Source organism: Octopus bimaculoides, chromosome 1, assembly GCF_046866305.1.
Source record: "Octopus bimaculoides isolate indiv1 chromosome 1, ASM4686630v1, whole genome shotgun sequence".
In the NCBI taxonomy this organism is placed as follows: Eukaryota; Metazoa; Mollusca; class Cephalopoda; order Octopoda; family Octopodidae; genus Octopus; species Octopus bimaculoides.
In genome coordinates, this window is record NC_142928.1 from 152,376,473 (window position 1) to 152,402,200 (window position 25,728).

General features: G+C 33.7%; 1 protein-coding gene across 40 annotated transcripts in view; it reads right to left on the minus strand.

Annotated features, from left to right (window-relative positions):
• Positions 1–344: 344 nt before the first annotated feature.
• Positions 345–25,728, minus strand: part of LOC106879466 (uncharacterized) — a 281,512-nt gene continuing 256,128 nt past the window's right edge. For all 40 annotated transcript variants that reach the window (XM_089360052.1, XM_089360058.1, XM_089360008.1 and 37 more), the window contains 2 exons: positions 18,215–18,492; positions 345–14,978 (listed from right to left, as the gene is read on the minus strand). In XM_089360052.1, coding sequence (XP_089216178.1) covers positions 18,226–18,492 — 267 coding nt within the window. In that variant the 3' untranslated portion in view covers positions 345–14,978; positions 18,215–18,225. The remainder of the gene's footprint in view (positions 14,979–18,214; positions 18,493–25,728) is intronic.

The following is a 25,728-nucleotide window of genomic DNA, read 5'->3' on the forward strand; positions in this document are numbered from 1 at the left end:
TAAATCTTAAATCTAAATCCTAAAACTGCACACTAATATTTTCCACCCTAATTACACAGAATTTGGCAACACTAAAGAAGAAGTTGAAACAGATGTAAACGATAAAAAAATTTTAAATTGTAAGAAAAGAGAGAGACAGTCACAGATAAACAGATAGAGAGTCTAAGAGAGACAAATAGACAGACAGAGAAAGAAAACATTTACAAGAAAGAGAGAGAGGAAGAGAGATTTTCAGATTGATAACTATAGTGATGATGATCTAGAGAAAGAAAAATGACTTTCAAATGAACACTGAGGAAATAAATGAATAAACAGTTTGTTAAATGAAAAAAATATCTTACAAATTTGGTTTATGAATTTTTATTCCAAGAGGTTACACATTAATAAGATCATTAATTCTTCCAATAAATATAATTCTAGTGAAACTGAAGCAAAACTAAAACATATCACAAAGGTGTTAAATGGGTTGTCTTTTATATCTGACTATTTTTGTATGTATGTGTGTGTGTGTAAAAGAGAGAGAGAGAGATAGAGACATGCAGATAGAATAAAGAGAAAAAGGTGAGTTTCCTTTTGTTATGTACACTAAGTTGTAGTTCCCACCATCAATGGTCCATCTGATTGTCCTGGCATAGAATCAGCTACAATTTTTTTCTTCATTCACCTTAACAAGATTCATAATCAACCCACAAAATTGGTTTCAGGCATCCAAAAATGGTCAAAGATAGAGAAAAAAAAGGATGCCATTTACATTGCAGATAATAGCTGAAACAATTTCAAAATGTTGGATGCAAACACATAGCAGTGATGGAATTGATACAGATAATATTATCATGGTGTTAATGATAATAACAATGAGGATGATGATGTTGCTTTTGTCAAAGTATTGTCTTAATTTAAAATACCATTAATTACATCCTTTAATGAAACCATTACATTGATTGATTTAAAGCCAGGGCACAGAATGCATGTTCCAATAGCTTACCGGACTATGCTGTTATGGATAACATATCAGCTTCAATTATTTGTCAACAATCTTTTCAGTTTGCTTTCCTATCTAGAAATTAATGAAAAATTATACAAAGATAGAAATTTTAGATCTTTTAAAGCTTCCTGCATTAAGCATGTTTACTTAACTATTATTCCCAATCAGCCAGCCAACTAGGTATATCAGCCAACACTCCCTTCAACTGCAGATCACAGATTTTTCAGACAGAGATTTCATGTCATATCTTGTAGTTTGCTTAAAGTATTGTTAGTGAAATACAAGCAGCAGAGATGTGTGACAAAACATTCCACAATTCAGAATAGACATCTAAAATAAATAAATAAATTTGTTGAATATTTTACAGTAAATGAAGCCCAGTCAAGAAAGGTGATGTTTTTTAATTTTTTTTTTTTTTTTTTTGCCTTTAAAAATTTTTTTTATGATCTGAAAAATTAGAGCTGATTTAGGACAAATTATTGAATAAATATTTTTTCTCCTTAATTATAGCACTACACACACACACACACACATGCACGCACGCACGCACGCACACACACACACACACATGTATCAAGACAGATTAGAGAGAAAGCAAGAGATAGCTATAGAGATTGTGTGCATGTGTCTGTGTGAGATGCAAAGAATGAACATCAAATCTGAAGAACTCATGGTTGTCCTTTTTAACACTACATTATTAAAGGATAATGGTTACCAAAATACACAGATTATATAATACATATAGTTATCATAATGAGTGCTTTATGTATGATGTGTTTTATACATGACTATACAAACATATTGAAATATTATATATATATTAACTCCTGAACAGGAATTGATATAAACATGTATTACACGTTTGTTTGGTAGTTTTTTTTTTTTAACTTTACTGCAAAATATAACTGCATGAAACACTACAAGACAAAAAAAAATAATAATAAAAGTAAAATTAACTGTTATTTAGAAATGTAATTAACATTAGTGTGTATACTATAGTTTAGTTTTCAAGAAGTTTAACGACTGATTTTCAAATTCTTATAAGATTCTAATACCATCTGACAATACACACAAATACATTCAAACACATTTATACAGAGATATGTGTGCATATGTGTATTGTTTATTTTTTACTTGTTTAAATCATTAGACTGCAGCCATGAGTCTAGCCAAACAGATTGACCTGTGTACTTATTTTGAAAGTCCTGGTTCTTATCCTATTGGTCTCTTTTGCCAAAGTGCTAAGTTACAAGTTACAAGGATGTAAACAAACCAACACCAGTTGTCAAGTGGTAGTAAGACAAACACACAGACACATATATGAATGCATGTTTGTATATGTATATATGACAAGATTCCACTTGGTTTCCATCTACCAAATTCTTTCACAAAGCATTGGTTAGCCTGGAGCTATAGTATAAGACACTTGCCTAAGGTGCTATACAATGGAACTGAACCTAAGTCTACATGGTTGCTAAGCAAGCTTCTTAACCACTCATCCATACTATACTATAAACACTATTTAACTACAACAACTCAAATACTAGGTATCTTTTTAACAACATTACATCAAGAAAATGAAATATCGAAAATATTTAACAATCTTTGATAAAATTTATGATGCCTACTTCAAAGTGAAATAACACTTTGTAATAATATCTAACAAGTTTAAACAAATACAGATATGTATATATATTACATTTTTAAAACAATCATATTTTCACATTTCATCACTGACATTACTGCCATTGCCATTATCATTACTTCAGCATGGGCTGTCACTCTATAGCTTGACAAAATTTTATTTATTTTTATACAGTGTATATCAAAGTCTTCAGAATAGGCACACTGTATGCTGGCATGTCATAGGAGGTAACTAAAAGGATTTCTAACAGAAAGGGCTTTCTCAAAAAGTGTCATCCAACCCATACCAGCATAGAAAAGTGAATCTAAAAAATCACAAAGGCAATATATATATATATATATATATAATGTATTGTTCCATAATAGAAAGATCAACAAAAAAACGTACTCCATCTGGTGAGATAAATATTATTTATTTAAAAGAGATAACACACGTCTTTAAGTGCTACTAATAGTTTCATATGTTGAGAAATATTTCAAACATATTCGTCAGGCACAAACCACATATAATGAACTGATATATTATATATATATATATATATATATATATATATATATATATATATATATATATATAATGCTAGTTATATTTGTGGCCAATTTTAAAGAACTACTTTACAGAACCCTTTATTGCTAATTCTCAGGAATTCCTATATTTACATTCTGCTTAATTCAAATGAATCAGTAGTATCTGGGTTTTTTTTTTTTTTTTTTTGTAAACTATGTTCTGCTGTATTATTGTTTCAGTCATGTCACACTAAAATGTTATGTTATTACTATTGACATTTTTCTACTCATAACACATGTAGTATGTAGGTGGAGTCTGACAAAAGCAATGTAAGAAACAAAAAGAAATATTAAAATAATTTAATCATTTAGTGCTAACTCTTACTTGAAAACAAAATTAGAAAATATAAAAAAATCACATCACGATCGTTTTTGTCACGAAAGTCTCTGCATAACATTGATAACATTAATTTATTCAGATTTTCAAAATTGTTTCTGGGGTTCACAAACAACAATCCCAGATTTCTAGTCTTAGTTGTTTAAATGAGTGGAGAAATGATGGAAAGTTTGGTAAAGAAATAAAGTAATAATGATAGAGCATATTTAGAAATTTAAAAAAAAAATATAATGATAATACATAGTCATTAGAACAGATACATAATTTATAACGCTCAAGTCTGTTTTCCAAAAGCAACGTAATATTTCTAAATTGGAATTAAAATCATGTAGTTATTGTTGCTTAGTGTCAGGTTAGACTTAATTGACCAAACTATAACCAAGAGTGTGTCTGCTGTGACCAACAATCTTTGTTTTCAGTGCATGTAGGACTACATTATTCACTGTGTCCTTTCCTTGATGTAGGTGGAATGATTAGATCTGAGAAAGATTTGACTGCTATTTCTAGCAGACTAAGAAACCAAGAAGAGGCTCCTTTGGTGGCTCATAAAACCAAGTAGTAACTATGACTGGCAGAAATTAAGGCCAATTACAGTGTCCATAGCAAAAGTCATAATATTAAGTCAATGTTTCAAACACGCCAAATGCAGTAGCAATAAAATGAGAAAACAAAATATTCGTTCTTGAGATCTTAGTTTTACTTTGCAAGGGAGGTAACTATCAACAAATAACAAGAAATCAGATATTTTATTTTTTGCTTTTTATCTTTTTTTTTTAGTAGATTTTATCGTTTATACACAGGAATACACCAACACATCAAAATATTAATAACATTGGCGAGAAGCCATACATTTAGGGAGAGAGAGAGAGAGAACATATATGGCCAATTGGCACTTTATTTTAATACCCTCCTTCCACTCCTCTGGAAGGGTGAAAGGCAAATGACCATGGCAGAAGTTGAACTCAGCGAATAAATAGATGTTGCTAGCTAAAACTGTAAGGCATATTTTTGTCCAGCTCTCTACTAATTCTGCGATATACCATCCTTCAACTATAACACAATATAAAACATTGAGAGTTTTATGAATGCCAAGATTTCAATAAGAAACAACCACATAACAAAAACATATTTAAACTACTTCCTTAATGTGTCTAAATCTAGTATGTACAGTTAGATCAGTGGTTCCCAAACTTTTTAGAGATGCGACCCACTATCTATGACACCAGTTTATGGCGACCCACTTAACTCTATTGGGTAAAAACATTAATGAAAGAAACAAATTTATTTCAGATTACATTTTCATTGAGGCCTGTGAGAAGGCCTCATTTATATTAAATGTGAAACAAAACGTTTTATAACTGTTTCAACGTCTCCATACCTTATAGGTAGGTATTAACTCTAATACAAAACCTCGAAGCAGTAACTGTTATCGGCTCGATCAGTGTTGTACTGCGCCTAGTTAAAGTTCTCTATAAATAGGTAAAAGCAGACTTTTCCTTTTTATGATTACATACGAATAAATAACTTGAGAAAATGACCACCTCTGAATTGTTAAGTTCGTGAAAAAAGCCTACTGCTTGATAAAACAACCAGTCTGGTATTGAAAACATGAGTCTTGAACTATCTCGATAGACAGCAGTTAATCAAAGCTAATGCGTAATTTTATAACTTTTTGCGACCCACTAGGATTCCATTCGCGACCCATCAGTGGGTCGCGGCTCATAGTTTGGGAACCACTGAGTTAGATGAATGACTACTTTTGTATGAGTTAGAGCTACACATAAGATTATCAATATCCAGTCAGCTTCCAGTACAATGGTTAGTATACCACTGTATTTAGCATTGTTATTAATTATGGTATACAGAGCACATGTAGTACAAAACGAAGATAAACACAATTATAAATAACGAGATCCTACATACTTTTAACCCTTGTAGTTATTTGGATCTCAACACTGGATGTTCAAAGTGGGTCTGGATGCCTTATAAAGTGTTACCCTGATAAGCCACTGTGGTTAGGCATCAAAATGCACTTGGAACATCCGATACCAAGTTCCAAATAACTCGAACAGTGAAACATACATAGGAACTAATCATTTATAATTTATCGTTTACTTGTTTGTCATGAGACTGTGGCGAAGCTGGAGCACTGCCTTGAAGCATTTTAGTCAAGCAAACTGACTCCAGTATTTATTTTTTTTAAAGCCTGGAACATATTCTATCCAAACCACTAAGTTACAGGACAAACACACACACACACATACATATATAAGACAGGCTTCTTTCAATTTCCATCTACCAAATCCACTCACAAAGCTTTGGCTGGCCTGAGGCTATAGTTGTAGAAGACACTTGCCTAAGGTGTCACACAGTGGGGCTGAACCTGGAACCATGTAGTTGGGAAGCGAACATCTTACCATACAGCCACACCTTTGCGTAGTGTTTATATTAATTTTCCACTACATATGCTCCGTACCTAAATCTAATTAGATAAAACTAATAAAACAAGTCTAACAGAACAAGGTCAATGCTGTTGTCTTGATTATTTGTATTTTTTGCTTTGTTTTTTATGTTTTTGAAAGAAATAGAGAGGATTTGAGAAATATAAGAAAAACTTTGAATGAGATAAAATAAAAAAACATCACCAAATATCTATATTATATATTAGATTGTTATACATTACACTATACTTTATCGGATTATTATACAGTATTATATTAGCTTACAGTTCTCCAGTGTGTGACTAAAGGAACTTAGTGAATTTATCACAGATTTCAACTTGTAAAATATTAATAAATAAGTTATAAATAACCTCAAAGAAATAATTATACTTTCTGACATAGACACAAAGCTTAAAATTTTTTTTTTTTACTTTTCTTTTCTTTTTTACTTTTCTATTTTTTCTTTCTTTTGGTCTTTGGGAAAAGAAAACTGGAAAATTGTAATGTTCATGTTTTTTTTTTTTTTCTGAGAGTATTAGTGTTAGTGACATATGTGAAGAGAAAAATTTGTTCTGACAGTCAGATGGTATCAGATCTCAGCCTTGGGTTGGCCGAGGGAGGAGCTTACCTCTTGCTAAACAACACTCACTGCTCTATGGAAAAAGAAGCAGCAGCAGCAGCAGCAGTAGCAGTAGTAGTAATAGTAGTAGTAGTTGTTGTTGTGAGATCAAGGTTTCATTTTCGTTTTTTTTTTTTTGTTTTCTTTTTTCGAAAAATTATGTTACAAAGTTATAATCTCTTTGTGTAAAATGTTAAAATATTGTCTAAATATATGGTGTTGCAAAATAACAAGAGAGAAAAAATAAAAAAGAAAAAAACAACAACAAAAAAAATCATTTGATGGAAAATATTTCCTCAATTACCATCATCATTATCAATATCATTCAATAAATATCAGTTTTTATTTATTTGTTTTTTAATCTCTGCACACTGATATGAAGATGGAATGGCTTTCTATAGAAGAATCTAGCCTTTCATCAAAATCAATGGCATTTCACATCAGCAGACTGAGTAAACTGACCACATCCATAGTGATGATGATGATGATGGTAGTAGTGGTGGTGGTGGTGGTGGTAGTGAGGAAGATGATGATGACGATGATTATGGCTCACAGAATGGAATTGTTTGACTTCCATATGAGTTGTTTACATAGAAGTCAAGTTAGACAGACGCTTTATATACACAAGCTGAAGATTAGAATGTAGCAGAAATATATCATTTTGTAGATCAATATTTTACATGGAAGAAATATGTGTACTTGTACATTTGCATGACAGTATGTGTGTGTGTGTGTGTAAGACTTATTGTAGTATGTGTGAGCACGTGTGTGAGTGTCTGTATTTGGACAAGCTGCGGATTAATGTCTCATGCTTGATGCACACCAAGTGTTGTTATGTGTATTTGTGAGTCTAATCTTAAGACTATTTGTATCAGTATTTATCTACCTACCTACATATATACATACATACATATATATGAACAAATATCCTTCATAACCCAGTTGTATATTATCAATGAGCTTTCAGACATCAACAAGTCACTACGGTGTTCAATTGAACAAAATACTTTTGTAGATCATTGATCACACACAACTTCATTTCAGGACAAAATGTGCCACTTGAAGCCCGCTGCTACAGCTCAAAACACACAGCATTGCAAAAATATATCTGCCACCAAAAAAAGCTTGTATCTAGATTCTAATTTTAGCTGGAGTTTGCTTTTATTTTATTTTTTTTATTTTAATTTATATACAGATGCCTCTATTGATATTTTAAAATAGATTGAGCTATATGTAGATAAGTATTTACAGAAAATACTGTTTTTATAAATCAAGAACTGATAAGATGATATCACTGTCAGCCTTTTAGGAAGAAAACATTTTCAGTTTGTGTCCAAACTTATTATTATTATTATTGTTCAGTAGTTTCATTTTTATAACGTGCTTTCACTTCACTACCGAGCGCAGCTCTGTACGCCTTGGGTATGTGCTGTGGTTTGCTGTGGTGCTCTTATGGTTACTGTATTGAAAGTGTTTTGCGTAGGATGTGTGTTGTGCCCAGTAGTGCAATTTTCTGTATGTTGTTTATATTTGTAAGTCCTCATTATTATTATTATTTATAGATAGCTGCTCCATAAACAAATGTGTATATGTTTTAAAACTATAAAGTAGACCTATACCCAACAACGCTATATGGGTTCAGTCAGGGTCAGCTTTCGGATGATTGGACTAACCGATGCCTATAAAGGCCTACACTTACTAGGTTTTATGAAATGCACCTTTCAACGGATCATTCAATATGATTTCTCCTTCACTTCTATACAGTTTTGCATATGCAAAATAGGAATAAAATTTAGCATGGATCCTCTTGGTAGCTTTCATATTAACCTAGATTTCCAATCTAAGAACCTCAATTGGGTTAGTGCTCTAAAGAAGAGCCAGCAAAATATTTTCCAATTAGATCCTACAGTTCTTTGAGCTGCCTCTGGCTTTAGTCATTTAAATATAATATATATATACATATATATAATCACAAAGCAGAGAAACATCTGATCTAAAAGTTATTACATCTTAAAACAATATTTTATATTATATGTTTAATTATTTTATTAAGTCGCAGAAAGTCATCTTAAAAAATGACATAGCATCATATCAGCATTTTACCAAACATCTTTTATTTCATTTGCCTTGTTATTTGTTATTTTTTGTTTTTTTTTTGTTATGTTTTGTTACCTTGCACAGCATGTGGTCATCATTGAAAGCAAGGCCACAAGGGCCAACAATCAGCACTTGGTTGAAAAAAAAAGAAAAAGAAATAAAATAGAAAGCAACATTTTTCTCCCCTTCCACCCTTTAAAAAAAAGTGGGGATAGCAAGGGTAAAATTCTTACACCTCCTGCATAAATTAATCACTACAAAAACAAAAGAAACCATTGCTTCTAGATCAAGCATGGGCAACCTTTATTGAAGAAGCTGGCTGCAAGGCTCATCATCAAGCAGACTGCACTACTACAATATTTGTAGTAATTTTTCATTTAGGCATGCTATTCAGAGAGACATGCAGGCCAAGGTTGCATATGACTGTTCTAGATCATGATACATTTGGTTAAGGTCAAGTTAACGAACATCAAGTCAAAGATAAAGCTTTCCAATTCAGTGACTGACTTACAAGACATAACAACATATTTAACTCCACCAATGTTTGATATGTCTACATATATATATATAACAGAACAGAATATTTTATACTTCACTTCCAAGAAGTATTTGATGATAAACTTTCCAAACAGCTAAAACATGGGAGGTTAAAACAGGTATTCTTTCATATTCTGGAAAGCATGTCTTTTCTATGGGGGGCAAAAAAAAAAAACAAAAAAAAAAAGGAAGAAAATCCAAAAACTAAAACCAATTGTATAAAGGAACAATTGAAAGACAAATTTGGTTGTATATTCTTTTTAGTGTTGTTGATTTTCAATCCTCACAAATCTGAATGAAAATGTTTTTAGTTTTCATTTTGTTTTGTTTTCTGTGAATGTGTGTGTAGTCAACATATTGTACATTCCAGTAAATATGTTAATCAATGTTAGATGTGTGTGTGTGTGTGTACGATTGAGTGAGTGAGTGAGTATGTAAGTGAGTGAGTGAGTGTCTGTGTATATGTACATGAAAAAAAGAATTATGAAATACGGATGAATAATTTCCAGTGTTATATATATTTCTTTGCTAAAAGATAAAAAGAAGTCTGTGAAAGGGTAAAGAAGAACCATTAAAATCCCCAACTAACTGCAATATTTCATTGCCAGGAATAACATTTTCATTTTCTCAAAGATCACTGATGATTTAAAAAAGAGAAAGAATTATGCAGAATTTCCATTTTGGTAAACAGACTTTTCAGAATAATTTATAGAAAAGAAGAAAAAATAACCTAAGAAGTTGTCTGGGATAGTTAAAATGACTAAAATATATTGCTTTAATCCCCATAATTATAAATATTAAGATAATTATTTTTAGAGTTTTTCTGTAATTTTGTCAGAAATATTTGAATCAAAATAAAAATAACTCTTATTAATTAATGTGTTTCTGCTGATAGCATGGACATTTATGTTTTAGAAATGAATAACTTTTGATAAGGCACAAGGCCAATATTTCTGTAGAGAAGCACTGTACAGTCAACTATTTCACTCAGTCTATCAGAATGTATTTAGTTGACCTCACAGAAGTAGCTATCAAAAGTAAATTCAAAGTTGGCAGAATTTGAACCCAGAACTGAGAGTGACAAATATTAAATTAAATCATTCACATTGATGTGAAACAATTTTCAAGAATTCCTAACACCCTTTATTTTTAACTGAAATTTACCAAATCAAAATTTGATATGTATGCATGTGTTGTTTTTCTACTTTATCATTATTATTATTATTATTATTATTATTATTATTATTATTATTATTATATTTTTATCTGTTGAAGGAAATATGAAGAAAGAACAAGATATAATTCAAAGTAATTATGTAGTTAATAGCTAAATACTAAATTAATAGATAAATAGAAAGAAGTATAAAAATAAAATTTAGCTAAATATTACCAAGAAAACACTTTTACTCTAAAAATTAATTCCATTTTTTTCTTTGTATTTTTTTTTGGTTTTGTTATATATATTTTTTCAAATTGGTGAAATGAAGTTGAAAGTTATTTTACAATTGTTTTACTTCAAGATAAATTACTCCAAGAGAAAAAAGGGGAAAAAAAAAAGAAAACAGAACATTGTGCAGAGATGTATGTTTTACTTTGAATAAAGAGGAGATAGAACAGCCTAACTCTTCAGTTGAAAATTTTCTGCCAAACTTTATTACTCAACTATTTTAAACGTGTTTCAAGAACAATAATGCAATATCAACACTTTTGGATACAAAATTTCTGGGGGTTTTTTTTTTCAATAAATAATGATAAAATCAGAATAAATAAGACAAACAAATGTGACAATATGTAGTTATAACAACACAGAAATATGATGTAATTTCAATGATTAACATACAAGTGTGTAACAAATACTGATTTGAAGAAAATACTGTCACCTACAGAATATGGTTAATTATTAATTAAGAAATAATTAAGAAGACTAAAAACAGACAGATTTTGATTATAAATATGTTTCCTAAACCCAAACGGTGTTTTTTATGGGTTGGAAATTATCACTAGTTTCATAGCATGAATCAGATGACACACAAATCAACCCCTGGTTAGGGCATTAGTCTACTGGAGGTCAAATTCTGGGCCATATTCCTGGCTGCTAGGAGAAATGGGGCATTATAAGATAAGTGTTCTATCCAGAAACACAACATAATGCCTGCTGTGGATTTTTGAGGTCACAACCACCTACAAACAAGTAGTTGCAAAACCTTATCCTTTTCCACTACAACATGTAGGATAAAGCCTGGAATCTGAGTGGTCTGGATCTGTGATGGCAACGATAAACCAAAAAAAGAGAATTCATTGAATTTTAAATAAATTCAGCTGCTGTTAGTATTTTGTCAGATGTTTCAGACTCTTGTTCTTCAGGAAAGAGTAGTAGAAGATATGAAAGGACCAAAACCCAAATTGTTAGTCTTTCCAATCCTCACAGCAAAACGATTTATCAGATATTCCACAAACTCTCCTATTCATAACAACATGTAGACATTTTTATTCTATAAATAAACAATAGGGGGGGGGGGGGGGAATATATAAAAAAATAAAAATCAATTTTCTTTCATGAACACTTAGTGCCATCAGACTGAAACAAATGCTAAACATGTCAAACATTTATGTGTTACCTATTTCACTCTACACTAGGATGATACAGGTTTTAAAGTAAGGATCTTTAACACCTAACACCCACCAATATGTGAAGAAGAAACATATAAAATACAAATTTGCTTAATAAGTAGGCATGAGGAGTTGTATTTTGAAATGAGAGCACTTAACCCAAAGTTTCATGTTTGAGAAAAGTAACACATACGTACATACATACATATACATCTATACATACATACATACATTCAAACTGACTAGAATAAATATCATTTGTCAATGGTGTTATTTCTTTGTTATTAATGTTTTCATTCTCTCTCTTTATTTTTTCCTTATTGTTTTTTTGTTTCCATTACCCACATACATACATACATACATACAAACACACATGTACACTCAGACAATCACAAATAGTGAAAGAAGGTTGCTAACAAACATAAAATTTGTTTAATGTAATAACAGCATATATTGATGTGATTGCTACCCTCATATATACATACATACACACACACACACACACACACACACACACACACACACACACACACACACACACACACACACACACAGAGTGTGATTGAGAAAAACACAGGGTTTGATAAAATATGTACATTGTAGCAATGCCTTTGTTTAAAGCTATATATAACTATCAAAACAAAACTTAACTATCACCAATAAAAATTATTATCAAACAAAAAAATGAAATTATATACAAACAAACCCAAAAACACAATAAAAATTCTCAGAGAGATACTGATGACATTTTTATTTTACTCCCCTTGTTTTTTATTTTCATATAGCAAAGAAGGTTTTCTATGTAGCTTTCTTTCATCCTATTTAATATTCATCTTTTCCTTTAACCCTTCAAGGAAGCAATAAAATATAGTAGCTAGGTCACCAGAACTGATTAGTTTATTCCCCAAAATTTGAGACCAAGGGTCTGTAGCATTATTATTATCACTGTTAGTATTCTTGTTATGGTGGTGAGCTGGCAGAATCATTCGCATGTCATACAAAATGCCTAGTGGTTTGCCTAGTCATATTTCTTCTGACTTGCTATGTTCTGAGTTCAAATTCTGCCAAGGTCAACAGTGCCTTTCACCCTTTTGGGCTTTACAAAATAGACACCAGTAAAGTACTAGGGCTGTTGTAATTGACTAACCCCCCTCCCATTAAAAGTGCTGGCCAAGGGCCAAAATTTGAAACCATTATTATTATTATTATTATTATTATTAATATTAATATTATTACTATTACTACTATTGGTTTTTTTTTGTTGTTTCTTTACTGCCCACAGGAAAGACAAGTTTTATACCAATCTCTTTTGTACCTTTTATGTAGGTGCTCATGATCCATAAAGAAACAATTATTTTCCTTTTTTTATTTTCATTTACATTGTTAGTTTTCTATGCATTTGAAATGCAATTTTTTTTTTTAACCATATTAAGGAAATCTTCAAAAATCAGTTTGACAATTCAGATGATATTCAGATGATATTTAGATGTGTGTGTGTGTGTGTGTGTGTGTGTGTGTGTGTGTATTACTGAAGAAGTTTGTTTTAAAATGTTAAAGAAATTGCATTTCATGAATATGGAAAAATCTGACTACACGCAATGAATAACAGGGGCGATAACTTATCAAAAGAATTATCTCCCTGTACAAGTCTTTTTAAGTACTGAAAATTTTTTTTCTCTGTTACAGTAAATTTTTAACTTGTAGAAAATAATAACAAGGGGAGGCTTAAAAGAAAACAGCAGTAAAACAGTAAATAAAGAAAATAATAATAGGCCTGCACGTTATCGCAATGTTTGTGCTTTTGGCTTCATTATTAAATAATTTAATTCTTAGCCTGGTGATAATTTTTTTTTATCAATGAATCTGATAGTTACTCACAACTTTAAATAAAAAGACCTGTAATATATACAAGACTTATTTTAACAAACCTCTCCATCACTCCCTTTCTTCTTTTGATCATTATTATTATTATTATAATTATTACTTAAAGCAGTTTGATTCAGTTCCATGCAACACAAATCTTCGTTGGCTCCTCACAAGAACCTAGTCCATTGGCCACCTAAGCCAAATAAGCTACGTTCCAGTAAGAAACCTACATGTTTTTCAGTTGCATGGGGATGAATCAAACTGTTTTCAATGAGTGCCTCTTTCTTACATTTGTCCAGTCATATATATATATATATGTATATATACCAGGGCTGCCAAAACATACACATCTATATATGCTGTAAATGCTTTGTAAAATTTTCTTATGGCTAGTAATCTGCTGGCACTTTTTGTACTCATGGACAAGAAACAAACAACTACAAGAAAAAAAAAAAAGAAGAGAAAGAACGACAACAATAATAACAAAGAAACAACACCACTGAAAAACAAACAGTAGTTATTCAAGTCAATTTGTATCATCAGGCTACAAATTGTAGCCATTAACACAACACAGTAAAGTTGGCCTTCCTTTTTTTTTTCTTTTTTCTTTTTTTATCATTTTGAGAAAGGAAGACACTGTACAATTTCTAGCATTTCTAACAACACGTGGATGAGATCTATTTTATTCATTCATTCAAATGTCTTGTTCTTTAATTTTGTTGTTGTTGTTGCTGATGTCAAGTTGGGTCGGGTTCTTTGCATTTTTTGTTTTATTTTAAACGTAAGTTTTCACACTATGCATGCACATGTGTGTGTGTATGTGTGTGAGGTTTTATATATTTACTAATGAGTATGTCAAAAAAAAAAAAAAAACATTTTGGTAAGTCTCAAAAATCCTGGATCATATGTGAGAGAAGGAAAAGTAAGAATATAAATATTTGAAAGAAGTCAATAGATAAAGGTAGTTAAGTTAAGTTAATAAATTGATTAATTAATTATCAAGGAGTTGGGGGGAAGGGCTAACTGATTACATTAGGCAGATTACAGGGGACAACATTGAAGGAGTGTTTTAAGAGAATACAGTACAAGAAGGAAGACGTGAACAATTGATGAAATTCATACAAACTTAACTGCAGTTTTTACATGAACATGAAAACCCCCTGCAGAGAAATGCAGGGAGAAGTACCAATTATGTTGTGATAACGCTGTATGTTTTCTGCTGGTCATAACTGACTTTGTATTCCCTTCACTGACTCGTCACTAAAGAGAAGAAAGCTGTAAATGAAAAGAAAGAAATGCAGTATTAATTAATTGTTTTATTTTTAATTTACAAAAAATATAAATAACACAAAATTAAGTTTAAACATTTAAAGTTCTGTCTTTTTTACTTATCTCATTCATTGGTCTACTCAATAAGGACAAGACTCAGGACAAACAACAACTATATTGATTTGTTTTAACTCAGTAGAAAGCCAGTTTGTGTAAATGTATATGCATCAAATCTCATATAATTTTGGTTCAATATTTTTTAGCAAATACAGAAAGGCTTCATCTTTATATCCAATAGATCAAAATAAAATATTATGTTAATTACAAAATATCGTAATATAAATACAGTGACATCTATTTTAACAGAGGATGTCTAATAGGATTGAAACATATTCACAGTTGCCTCCCTTACTTACCATGATATTTAAAATATTAGTCATTGAATTAATGTTGACTTTTTCTCACAGTATAGATATTTTGGATCTTGTTCAAAACGGGGGCACCAGTATTTTCTTAACGAAACACTTTGAAACTTGGGACACTGGTAGAATGTGTCATATAAAACATCTTTTTCTCTTAGTCTTCTTAACAAAAAAACGTACATCGCAAGTTATTTCATGTTAAAGTTGTCGTATTTCTGTAATTTCAACCAATCACTGACGTCTATTCAGCTGTATACATTAAGTGCTGACTACGTAAACAAACGATTCTCGCGGTGATAAAATTATTATTTCCTTGTCATAAAATGGCTGAAGCATATTGGCAGTAGCTAATAAACCTTTGTATTATAGGCACAAGGCATGGTTTTTGAGGGAAGGAGCAAGTCAATTAGGGTTAGGGTTAGGGAAAACGAACACACGTGTGTTGCCTCTGCAAAATGTCAGAAGTAATGGAGATTAAATACACTTTACACCGCTTAAACTGCCAAAGGAGTAAGTGTAAACAGCTGAATACCTGTCAGTGATTGGTTGAAATTATCGAAATAAGACAATTTTTTACATGAAATAAATTCGAATACAAAAATTATTTTCTGTTCTATAACACAAAATAGATAAGTATACGAAGTTTGAAAGTCTTTCGGTACCAAAAACACTACATAAAACATAAATGAAAACTGGTGCCCCCGTTTTGAACAAGATCCGATATTTTTAATGACACTGTCGATGACTACTTCTTTAAATACATTTACAATAACTTAACTATTGCTTTTTTATGTGGATGGCATCTCTTATTTATTAAACTCGGTAATATTTTTTCTTTAATCACATGCTAATTTTAATCACAGTACATGTTCACACTAACCTTACAATAATATATTAGTTCAAAATTTATTATGCTAGCACTCACCAGCTCTTACAATTATATATGAAAAAATCAATTGTAACATATTCACACATTTAATGTATTTCTTTGTATCACAATACAAAAGCTGTTAAGAAAACACATCATCAAACAATTGTACTACATTATTTAGACATGTGAACCCAACAGCATATATGTTTTCTGTACCAGTAAAGGGATAAACTTACCCCATCTCACAATATCATTTACATTTTGTGAAATTCCTTTTATCTTTATGCAACAACGGCATGAGAAAATGAATAGCTTACAACTTGTGGACTTAATTCAGTTTCCTTCAGTGTTACTTTTTCTTTATTTTTTCTATGTTATTACATTTGTCTTTGTGTGAGTAACTTTGCTTTCCATTCTCACCAAGGAACAAATATAGTCAGGTTAACATTTTGGACTACTGATTACATGGCATCATGTATTCTTAGGATATTAACTTCAGATGTTGGGCTGTACCACTAAAGAAGGTAAATTTACACAAGGTAACTAACACAGGTATTTCTTTTTCTTACTGTTGTTGTTATCTTGAGGCCAACCCCTGAATGAGCAAATTTTTTTTTAAAATATTATTTCATAAGGCATGGTAAGACTTTGCAGATATTTGGATACTATTGCAAGCAATTTAACTGAAAATTTAGAGGCTTGCTATCTGAATGGTTAAATAAAAAAAAAAAAGGCACAAGGGGCAGCAGGCATGGGAATTAAGTATTAATAGGGTGAGTACAGAACTGGGATGTTGATAAGACACACTGTAATACTGATAAGGGAGTGAAATATTAAGGTATTGAGAGAGCAAGAGTAAGTCTATGGATACTGGTGTTTATTTCCTGTATCCAGTGCTTATTTCCTGTAGCCAAGAATTGATAAGATAAATATTATTTGTGATAAGGATACCAGTTATAACTGGTGCCTTCTCCAGTTGAATCACAAATCACTTCTGAAAGATATTAAATCATTACAGCAGTGAGTTATTCCAACCTTGCAGTTACTACAGAGATCTAGTTGGATTAGTCTATTATAGAGTTTAGTTTCTCAACTACAGAGACACTTCACTGGCTTTGAAGAAGAACAGTGAATTGCTTAGTTGATTGTTTTGCATCCCATCAACTAACTCTTCAATCGTTTGTGTCACAAATATAATACACATTCATGACAATCTAGCAGAAGTGACCAATTCAGCATACAAATCCACATATGTCTGGACATGGGGGCATTGGACAGTTTGATATCTCAACCATACAGACAATACTGTGAGAAGAATACTAAAATTTTTAGTTGATTGTTTTGCAGCCAGCTAACTAAGCTTTTAAGTAAATAAATAAACTTTAAGTAAATAAATTTTGAAAGGTTCAAAATGTTAAGAAATTCTTGTGTATTTAAAAATACTGCTGTTCGTATGGTTTAGCTACCCTACCTTTCAAACCCACTACATTTGACTAGCCCTATCACACACACCTATGATTAATGGGATTCCAGCTATAATTATCTTATCCTTTTTATTTTTAGCCATTGTGTATCCAGGACTGCAATAGTCTATGTCCTTTTTTTAAACCTGGTAGAGTGTGACTGGAAGAAGACTTTGTTACTATTTTTAGTATCTTGAGCAACCAGAGAACAGATGATTCATCAGTTCATGTTAAAAATATTAACTGAAGAGGTGAAGGTATTCTACCATGTTAAAATCTTTTCTGGCTCATCATCATCATCATCATCGTTTAACGTCCGCTTTCCGTGCTAGCACGAGTTGGACGATTTGATTGAGGACTGGTGAAACCGGATGGCAACACCAGCCTTCAAAATTATTTAACAATAAATATTAATGAAAAATTTTCACCTTTCATTGTTTCAAAAAACATTACCAAAAAATGGACAGAATAGAAACAGAATCAAACCTTGATAGTGGTCATGTGTTGGTCGTTTTGGTTTCCTGACTTGAACTGGAAGCAGCGTGTAATGAATCTGCCACTGTCGTGCTTTCTGTCACTGTGTTGCTACTGATAGTTGTAGGAGAAAATTCTCCCGCTGGTGTTTCTGGTGGAGCTGGCTCTGGAATCTCTGTTGGGCAATCTTTGATGTGTGACATTTCTGGTGAGTAAGGGGCCATATCAAAGCTTGCAGTGGACAGACGCTCACTTGGAGGAGACACAGTAAGTAGTTGGTCGTCACTGTTCTGCAGTTGCAAAGAAATTATAGAATTACAAATGGAATATTAGAATTTAATGAAGAATTTCTTACATAGGTTAAAGGCCTCTACTTTATAGATATTTCACTGGACATATACAACCCTCAACCTCTTTTATCCATATCCTTCAAACTCTCTTGCTCATCACTAGACATATGTAAAAAGGAGATATGAGCTACACGTGTACTCCAAACAATCCAACATTACCCTTCCTATACTTCCATATATCACTCCTTCACATTATTGATAACCATCATTCACTCACTCTCACTATTCCACCACCTCTATTTACTATTCATTAATCTCTCTCATCTCAATCACTCTGTTTCTATCATCACACACATGCTCACTTCACCTACCCACCCTAGTTCTTCTGTGATTGCTCTCTCTCTCTCTCTCTCTCTCTTCTGTTCACCTGCTCAGCCATGTAGACCTGACTGAACAAACACATTATAATGAGGTTTTAATCGTAGAGTATACAGGGCAACTCAACTAGTGTTGGTGTCACTATAAAATTCAAGACACTCAGTATGGTAGTTGGTGAATGATCAAAAACAAGGTGATGATGACCTCTCTGGTGTTGGTGCCATAAAACAGTGCATGCACCTAGTACACTCAATGAAGTAGTTGGTAAAAGGAAGGGAAACCAGCCATATAAACCATACCAAACCATACGAGTAATACAAGGTCCTCTGGCCCACCAAAGAAGACTGTAACTATACATGGTTACCCAGCCATAGAGAGAGAGAGAGAGAGAGAGAGAGAGAGAGAGAGAATGAGGACAGAAACAGGTGTGCTGCTAAAACAGATAAAGGTGTGCTTACCCAACCTGAGGAAAGAGCAGGAAAAGGAGAGACAGTGGGATGGATATTTCTTTTAAACACGCGCGCGCGCACACACACACACACACACACACACACACACACACACACACACACACACACACACACACACACACACACACACACACACACACACACACACACACACACACACACATTGAAGACAATAAATACTAAAATATAGACAAAAATATATTATATATAGGTGCTTAAAGGTACTTATGTAAAATGTGTAAGGGACGACCGTGCGAACTCATAAAAGGAGAAATGGTGACGAATGGAAAAACCGAGGACTCCTTTTCTTTAAACGCGTCACACGGTCGAACATACAATAATATATCAAATGATGATATACATGATATGTTATGCGACGATAACATAGATGACCAGTAATGAAAGACCACAACCGTATTAGATGAATAACAGAGATATTTATTGTAGTGTTAAAGATGTATGTCTGTGTGAGAGTGTGAATGCGACATATAAGAACATAATCAAAGACAGGCCGTCATACAAAGAAAAGTGTGTATGTGAGTGATACATGTGTGTATGAGTGTTTACAGCAGATAGAAAGAGAGTCAATGACACGTGAGCAATTATACCAGATCGTTAGTACACTATAGGAAAAGTTCTGTATGTGAAAGTGAGGAGAGGCTGAGTGTGGCAGTGCTGATCACTAGTTGTAATGTCGTGGCATCGATGCCGGGCCGTGATTCTTGTTATACAGATGTTCATCGCTGGCTGAGAATTTCTTGTCTGTTTAAGAACTCTTGTCTGTTTATTTACTGTGGTGAAGCTGAGTCACCTAACAGAATCGAAGAGAGAGATGTGCCGCAGAGGTTTGGTGTGGTGTACATAGTAAATCGTGTTGACGCTGGTAGCGTAGAGGCTGCTTGGTAGGTGCTGGTTAGTAGTCGTAGACTCTTGTTGCTGATATGGCGACGGCGGAGGTCATCGTTGGCTGTACGAAGCTGTTGAAGTGGTCGCTGGAACTGCTGCTGCTGTTGTGTGGTACACGGAACAGTTCTCAAAGAGAAACTGGACCGAGACCAATTATTGGGTATGAGTTAAAGCTATTTATAACAAACTATGGGCTCCCGAAGGCTTCAGAATTTTACTCTATCACGTGACCTTATTAGGGGCCATGATTGGTCAGTTTGCGTTCTGGCGGGAACGGTTCGAAGAAGTTGCCGATTCGAATAATGATCAGCCACGTGATGGACAAGGAATGGGTTCTCTACTACGCTCGCATTTATTTATATTTAAATGAGAAGATTGTATGTAATGGCGATAGTAGTTTGTATCTAATGGCGGGAGGTAGTATCACTACAAATGCAATAAACAACAGGCACTACTTTCACTCAATGTATATCAGAAGGCAACAAAGATTAATTAACTAAAGTACTGAAACAGCATGTTTTGGATGAGTTTATATGCAGTTAAACAAATATACTACTATACATGTAATAAATATGCATTAAGACCTGATGTACAAAATTGTGATCAGTTTTACTAGACATTACGAGCTTATCAGGTGTGTTTTCTTCATCTTATATATATATATATATATATATATATATATATATATATATATAAAAATATATAGTTAGGTTATATTCTGTTAAGAATGTAGTAGAGTACAGTATAAAGCTCATCCACCTTCAGATTTCACCTGGTGCTATCCAGCAGAAGTATTAAATGTACTGCCAGATTTGCTTTGGGGCTTCTGTAGTGTGCGAATGGATAATTGGATGAGTTGAAGTCAACAAGAAGAAGTACAGAGGAACATTTATTTGTAACCACTACAATTGTTTCCATGCAACATAGTTCTCTAATTTCGCAGGTATTTGGTTATGTAACCATTTTCCTGCATTAAGAGATCTTGTGTTTCCTCAGGTGATATATAAATAATGTTTTTTGTGTTCCATAAACTCAAATTCTTGACTTCAAGCACTTCCTTTCTGTCTGTCATGGCTTGTAAGGCAGTGTATCAGAATGGATGCGCTTGAAGCCGACAACTTGAATTTATGGAACACAGAAACAATTGCGGGTGGCACATAAAAGACACCATTTCGAGCGTGGCCGTTGCCAGTACCGCCTGACTGGCCTTCGTGCGGGTGACACGTAAAAGCACCCACTACACTCTCTGAGTGGTTGGCGTTAGGAAGGGCATCCAGCTGTAGAAACTCTGCCAAATTAGATTGGAGCCTGGTGTTGCCATCCGGTTTCACCAGTCCTCAGTCAAATCGTCCAACCCATGCTAGCATGAAAATCGGACGTTAAAGGATGATGATGATGATGATGAAGAAACACAACAAGATCTCATAATGCAGGTGAACATTTACATAACCAAATACCTGTGAACCTGGAGAACTATGTCACATGGCGACATTTGAAGTGATTACAAATAAATGTTCCTATGTATTCCTTTTTGTTGACTCCAACTCATTCAATTACATATATATATATACATATATATATATATATATATATATATATATATATATAAAGATATATATATATATATATATATATGGCTCCCATGCTGGTGGCACATAAAAAGCACCATTCGAGCATGGTCTAAGCCAGTACTGCCTGAATGGCCCCCATGCTAGTGGCACGTAAAAAGTACCCACAACACTCTTGGAGTGGTTGGTGTTAGGAAGGGCATCCAGATGTAGAAACCCCGCCAGATCAGATTGGAGCCTGGTACAGCCTCCTGGCTTGCCAGTCCTCAGTCAAACCATCCACCCCATCCCAGCATGGAAAGTACATGTTAAATGATGAGGAGAGAGAGAGAGACAGACAGAAATCATCATCATTTAACGTCCGCTTTCCATGCTGGCATGGGTTGGATAGTTTGACTGAGGACTGCCAAGTCAGAAGGCTGTACCAGGCTCCAATCTGATCTAGCACAGCTTCTACAGCTGGATGCCCTTCCTAACGCCAACCACTCTGAGAGTGTAGTGAGTGCTTTTTACATGCCACTGGCATGAGGGCCAGTTAGGTGATACTGGCATCAACCACACTCGAATGGTGCTTTTTACATACCAATGGCACAGGAGCCAGTCAAGCAGCACTGGTAATGACCACGCTTGAATGATGCCTTTTACATGCCACTGGCACAGGACCAGTAAGGCAGCACTGGCATCAACCATACTGGAATGGTGTTTTTACATGCCACTGGCATGGGTGCCAATCAAGTATTGGGATCGGCTACAACTATGACTTCACTTGCCTCAACAGGTTTTCAAAAGCACAGTTTATGCCCAGTGATTGAAGGGTACTCTTAAATGGGCCAGTTATGCTGCACTGGCACAGGCCACAGTTACGGTCTCACTTGGCTTGCCAGGTCTTCTCCAGCATAGCATATCTCCAAAGGTCTCGGTCACTCATCATCGTCTCCGTGAGACTCAACATTTGAAGGTTGTGCCTCACCACCTCATCCCTGTCTTCCTGGGTCTACCTCTTTCACAAGTTCTCTCTACTGCTGGGGCGTAACACTTTTTTACACAGCTGTCCTCATCCATACGCAACACATGACCATACCAGCGCAGTCATCTCTCTTGCACACATCTGATGCTTCTTAGGTCCAACTTTTCTCTCAGGGCATTTACACTCTGTCATGTATGCACACTGTCATTACACATCCAGTGGAGCATATTAGCTTCATTTCTTGCAAGCTTATGTATGTCCTCAGCAGTCACAACCCATGTTTCACTGGCATGTAGCATGGCTGTTCGCACACATGTATCATGTAGTTTATCTTTTACTCTGAGCAAGAGGCCCCTTGTCACCAGCAGAGGTAGGTGCTCTCTGAACTTTGCCCAGACTATTTTTTATTTTAGCAGCTACACTCTCAGAGCATCCACCCCAGCTACTATTGTGGCACAAGCACTAGAAAAGTAGTCATATCCTTGGCAAGTCTAAATGGTCCTCTCAAAGTTATGTTGTCTCTCCTCACTCAGCAACCACTTTACAAGGTGTACTGGGTTAGTTTAATCAAGGCATCAGCACCAGTGAGGTTGCCTTGTTTCCAATTAGACCAGAAAGTCACCAACATTTCCTTTAATCAAATCAACATGGCCTCAGTGGAGAATATGATGACAAAGAATGAATTAGAGTAAGAAGATGAAAAAGGATAAAAGATTTATCTGCTTAGAGAGGGGATATCATCAGCCTCATCATCATTGTCTTCACATCCATTTTTCATATGGGTTAAATGAAATTTGTTGAAGCAAATTTTCTATGGCTGAATACTTTTTCTGTTGCCAATCCTTATCTGTTTCCAAGTAACACAATATTTACCTATGACCAACCAGGTTTTCATAGCAAATAAATAGGAAACAAAGGACTCCACTTGCATGACAGTGACACTCATTTACAACTATCACATGAAGTCAAGGCAAGGCAACAGTAACACACACACACACCACATATATATGGTGCACACACTGTATGTTCACAATTGTGAGATCTTGAGTTCAATCTCAGTGTATGGCATCTAGAACAAATTTTCTGTCACAGCTTCAACTGGACTCAAGCATTGTGAGTGGCACAGTGTTGATGGCTTGGGGTTCTGTCAGTTACAATGACAAGTGTCCCAGTTGATTTGATCACTGGAACAGCCTGCTCATGAAATTAATGTGCAAGTGATTGAGCACTCCACAGACACTCCACAGACACCCTTAATGTAGTTCTCAGGGAGATTTAGCATGACAAAGAGTGTGACAAGGCTGACCCTTTGAAATACAAGTATAACTCATTGTTGCCAGCTGAGTGGAGTGGAACAATGTGAAATAAAGTGTCTTCCTCAAGGACACAACATGTTACTGGGAATTGAACTTATGACTTTGCAATCATAAATCAAATATCCTAACCACAAAATCAAATGCCTTTACCACATTGTTGATGGGAACCAGATAGACCCCCATTAAATGTACCTGTAATTCAAAGGTCCAACCTGGTTACACAGTGTCAAGTTAATTTTAGTTAAGGATTAGATTAAGGGTAAATATTTCAGTGGAATACTCAGTGTCAGCTCACAAACTTATTAAGTAGGTAACTGAGTTGACTGAACCAGGTGTGCTTACATGAGTCTTGACAGGAGAATTGACCATAGATTGAAATAAACACATGAATATGTAAACATATATAAATAGGCCTGTACACTCAGAACAAACATCTGTGTATAAAAATGCATTTACTGTCTTATTCAAGCTCAGATATTTTGATATGGTTACTGTTTTGCTATTAGAAAAATAAACTCAGATATATAAAAATACTCTTCTCAAGGTCACAGCCATTGTAGTTGTTACTATACACAATTCACGTGATTCTCCTGAGTGAAGAGGAATGACATTTTTTTTTAGCAGGTCTTAAGGGTTATCTTCAAACTTGAGACCTAGTTAAAAATTTGAGTGAACTTCACTAAATGAACCCCAAAAATGGATATATCTGATCAGTTTACATCAACTCAATTTCACTCGCATGTATGTATGGCAGTATCTTACTGAACAACTTGCACAGATGATTTGTTTATAATGATCAAAAGTATGCGTTGCATATTAGCTCACTCACTCCATCAAATCGACATTGCTTGAACAAGTGTATGGTGTATCACACATCAGGTGTTGAAGTGATTGCAGAGTAATGTGAGAGATGAAGTGTTTTTATTCAAGAACACAACACACCACCTGGTATAGGAGTGAAACCCATGATCTAACAACTGTGAGTTTAACTCCCTAACCACTGGGCCATGTACCTTCACTTTCACACACATGGTTTGAGTCATTTGAAGGTTACTGTAAAAGACATTTGCTGAAGATGCTGTGAAGTGGAATAAAACCCAGAATAATTATGAAGAAAATTTTTTAATAACACTGTGATGCCTATGGATATCCACAAATTAATAGGTTAATGATGGACCTTTTTGACATGAAACAGATTGAAAATAAAAATAGAAAAGGACGACATTAGTGTCTCATGAGATAAAGTAGTTTTGGACAGAGTTTTAGATATTTTGGACAGAGCCATTCACTGGATGAGAAAATCAATTTTCTTCCAAGAAAAGACTTATTCAAAATATTTTTCATTATATCAAGACTCATCCATTATATCAGCATACACTACACTTTTGTTTTGGGGATGTTTTTTTGTTTTTCTTTTCTTTTCCTAATGTTATAATGCTTGCAGAGTCAGCCTAGCTAAAAATAGCAATCGTAGCCATTTTCTTAATTTTACATAATTCTTAGGTAAAAAATCTAAATTTGTAAACACACTGTCTTCATTATGCTGGAATGTAAAGAATTTAGTAGAAAAATGTTATAAATTCATTAGATTACTGTACATTAGATTATAAAGACAAGAATTATTTCTGCAT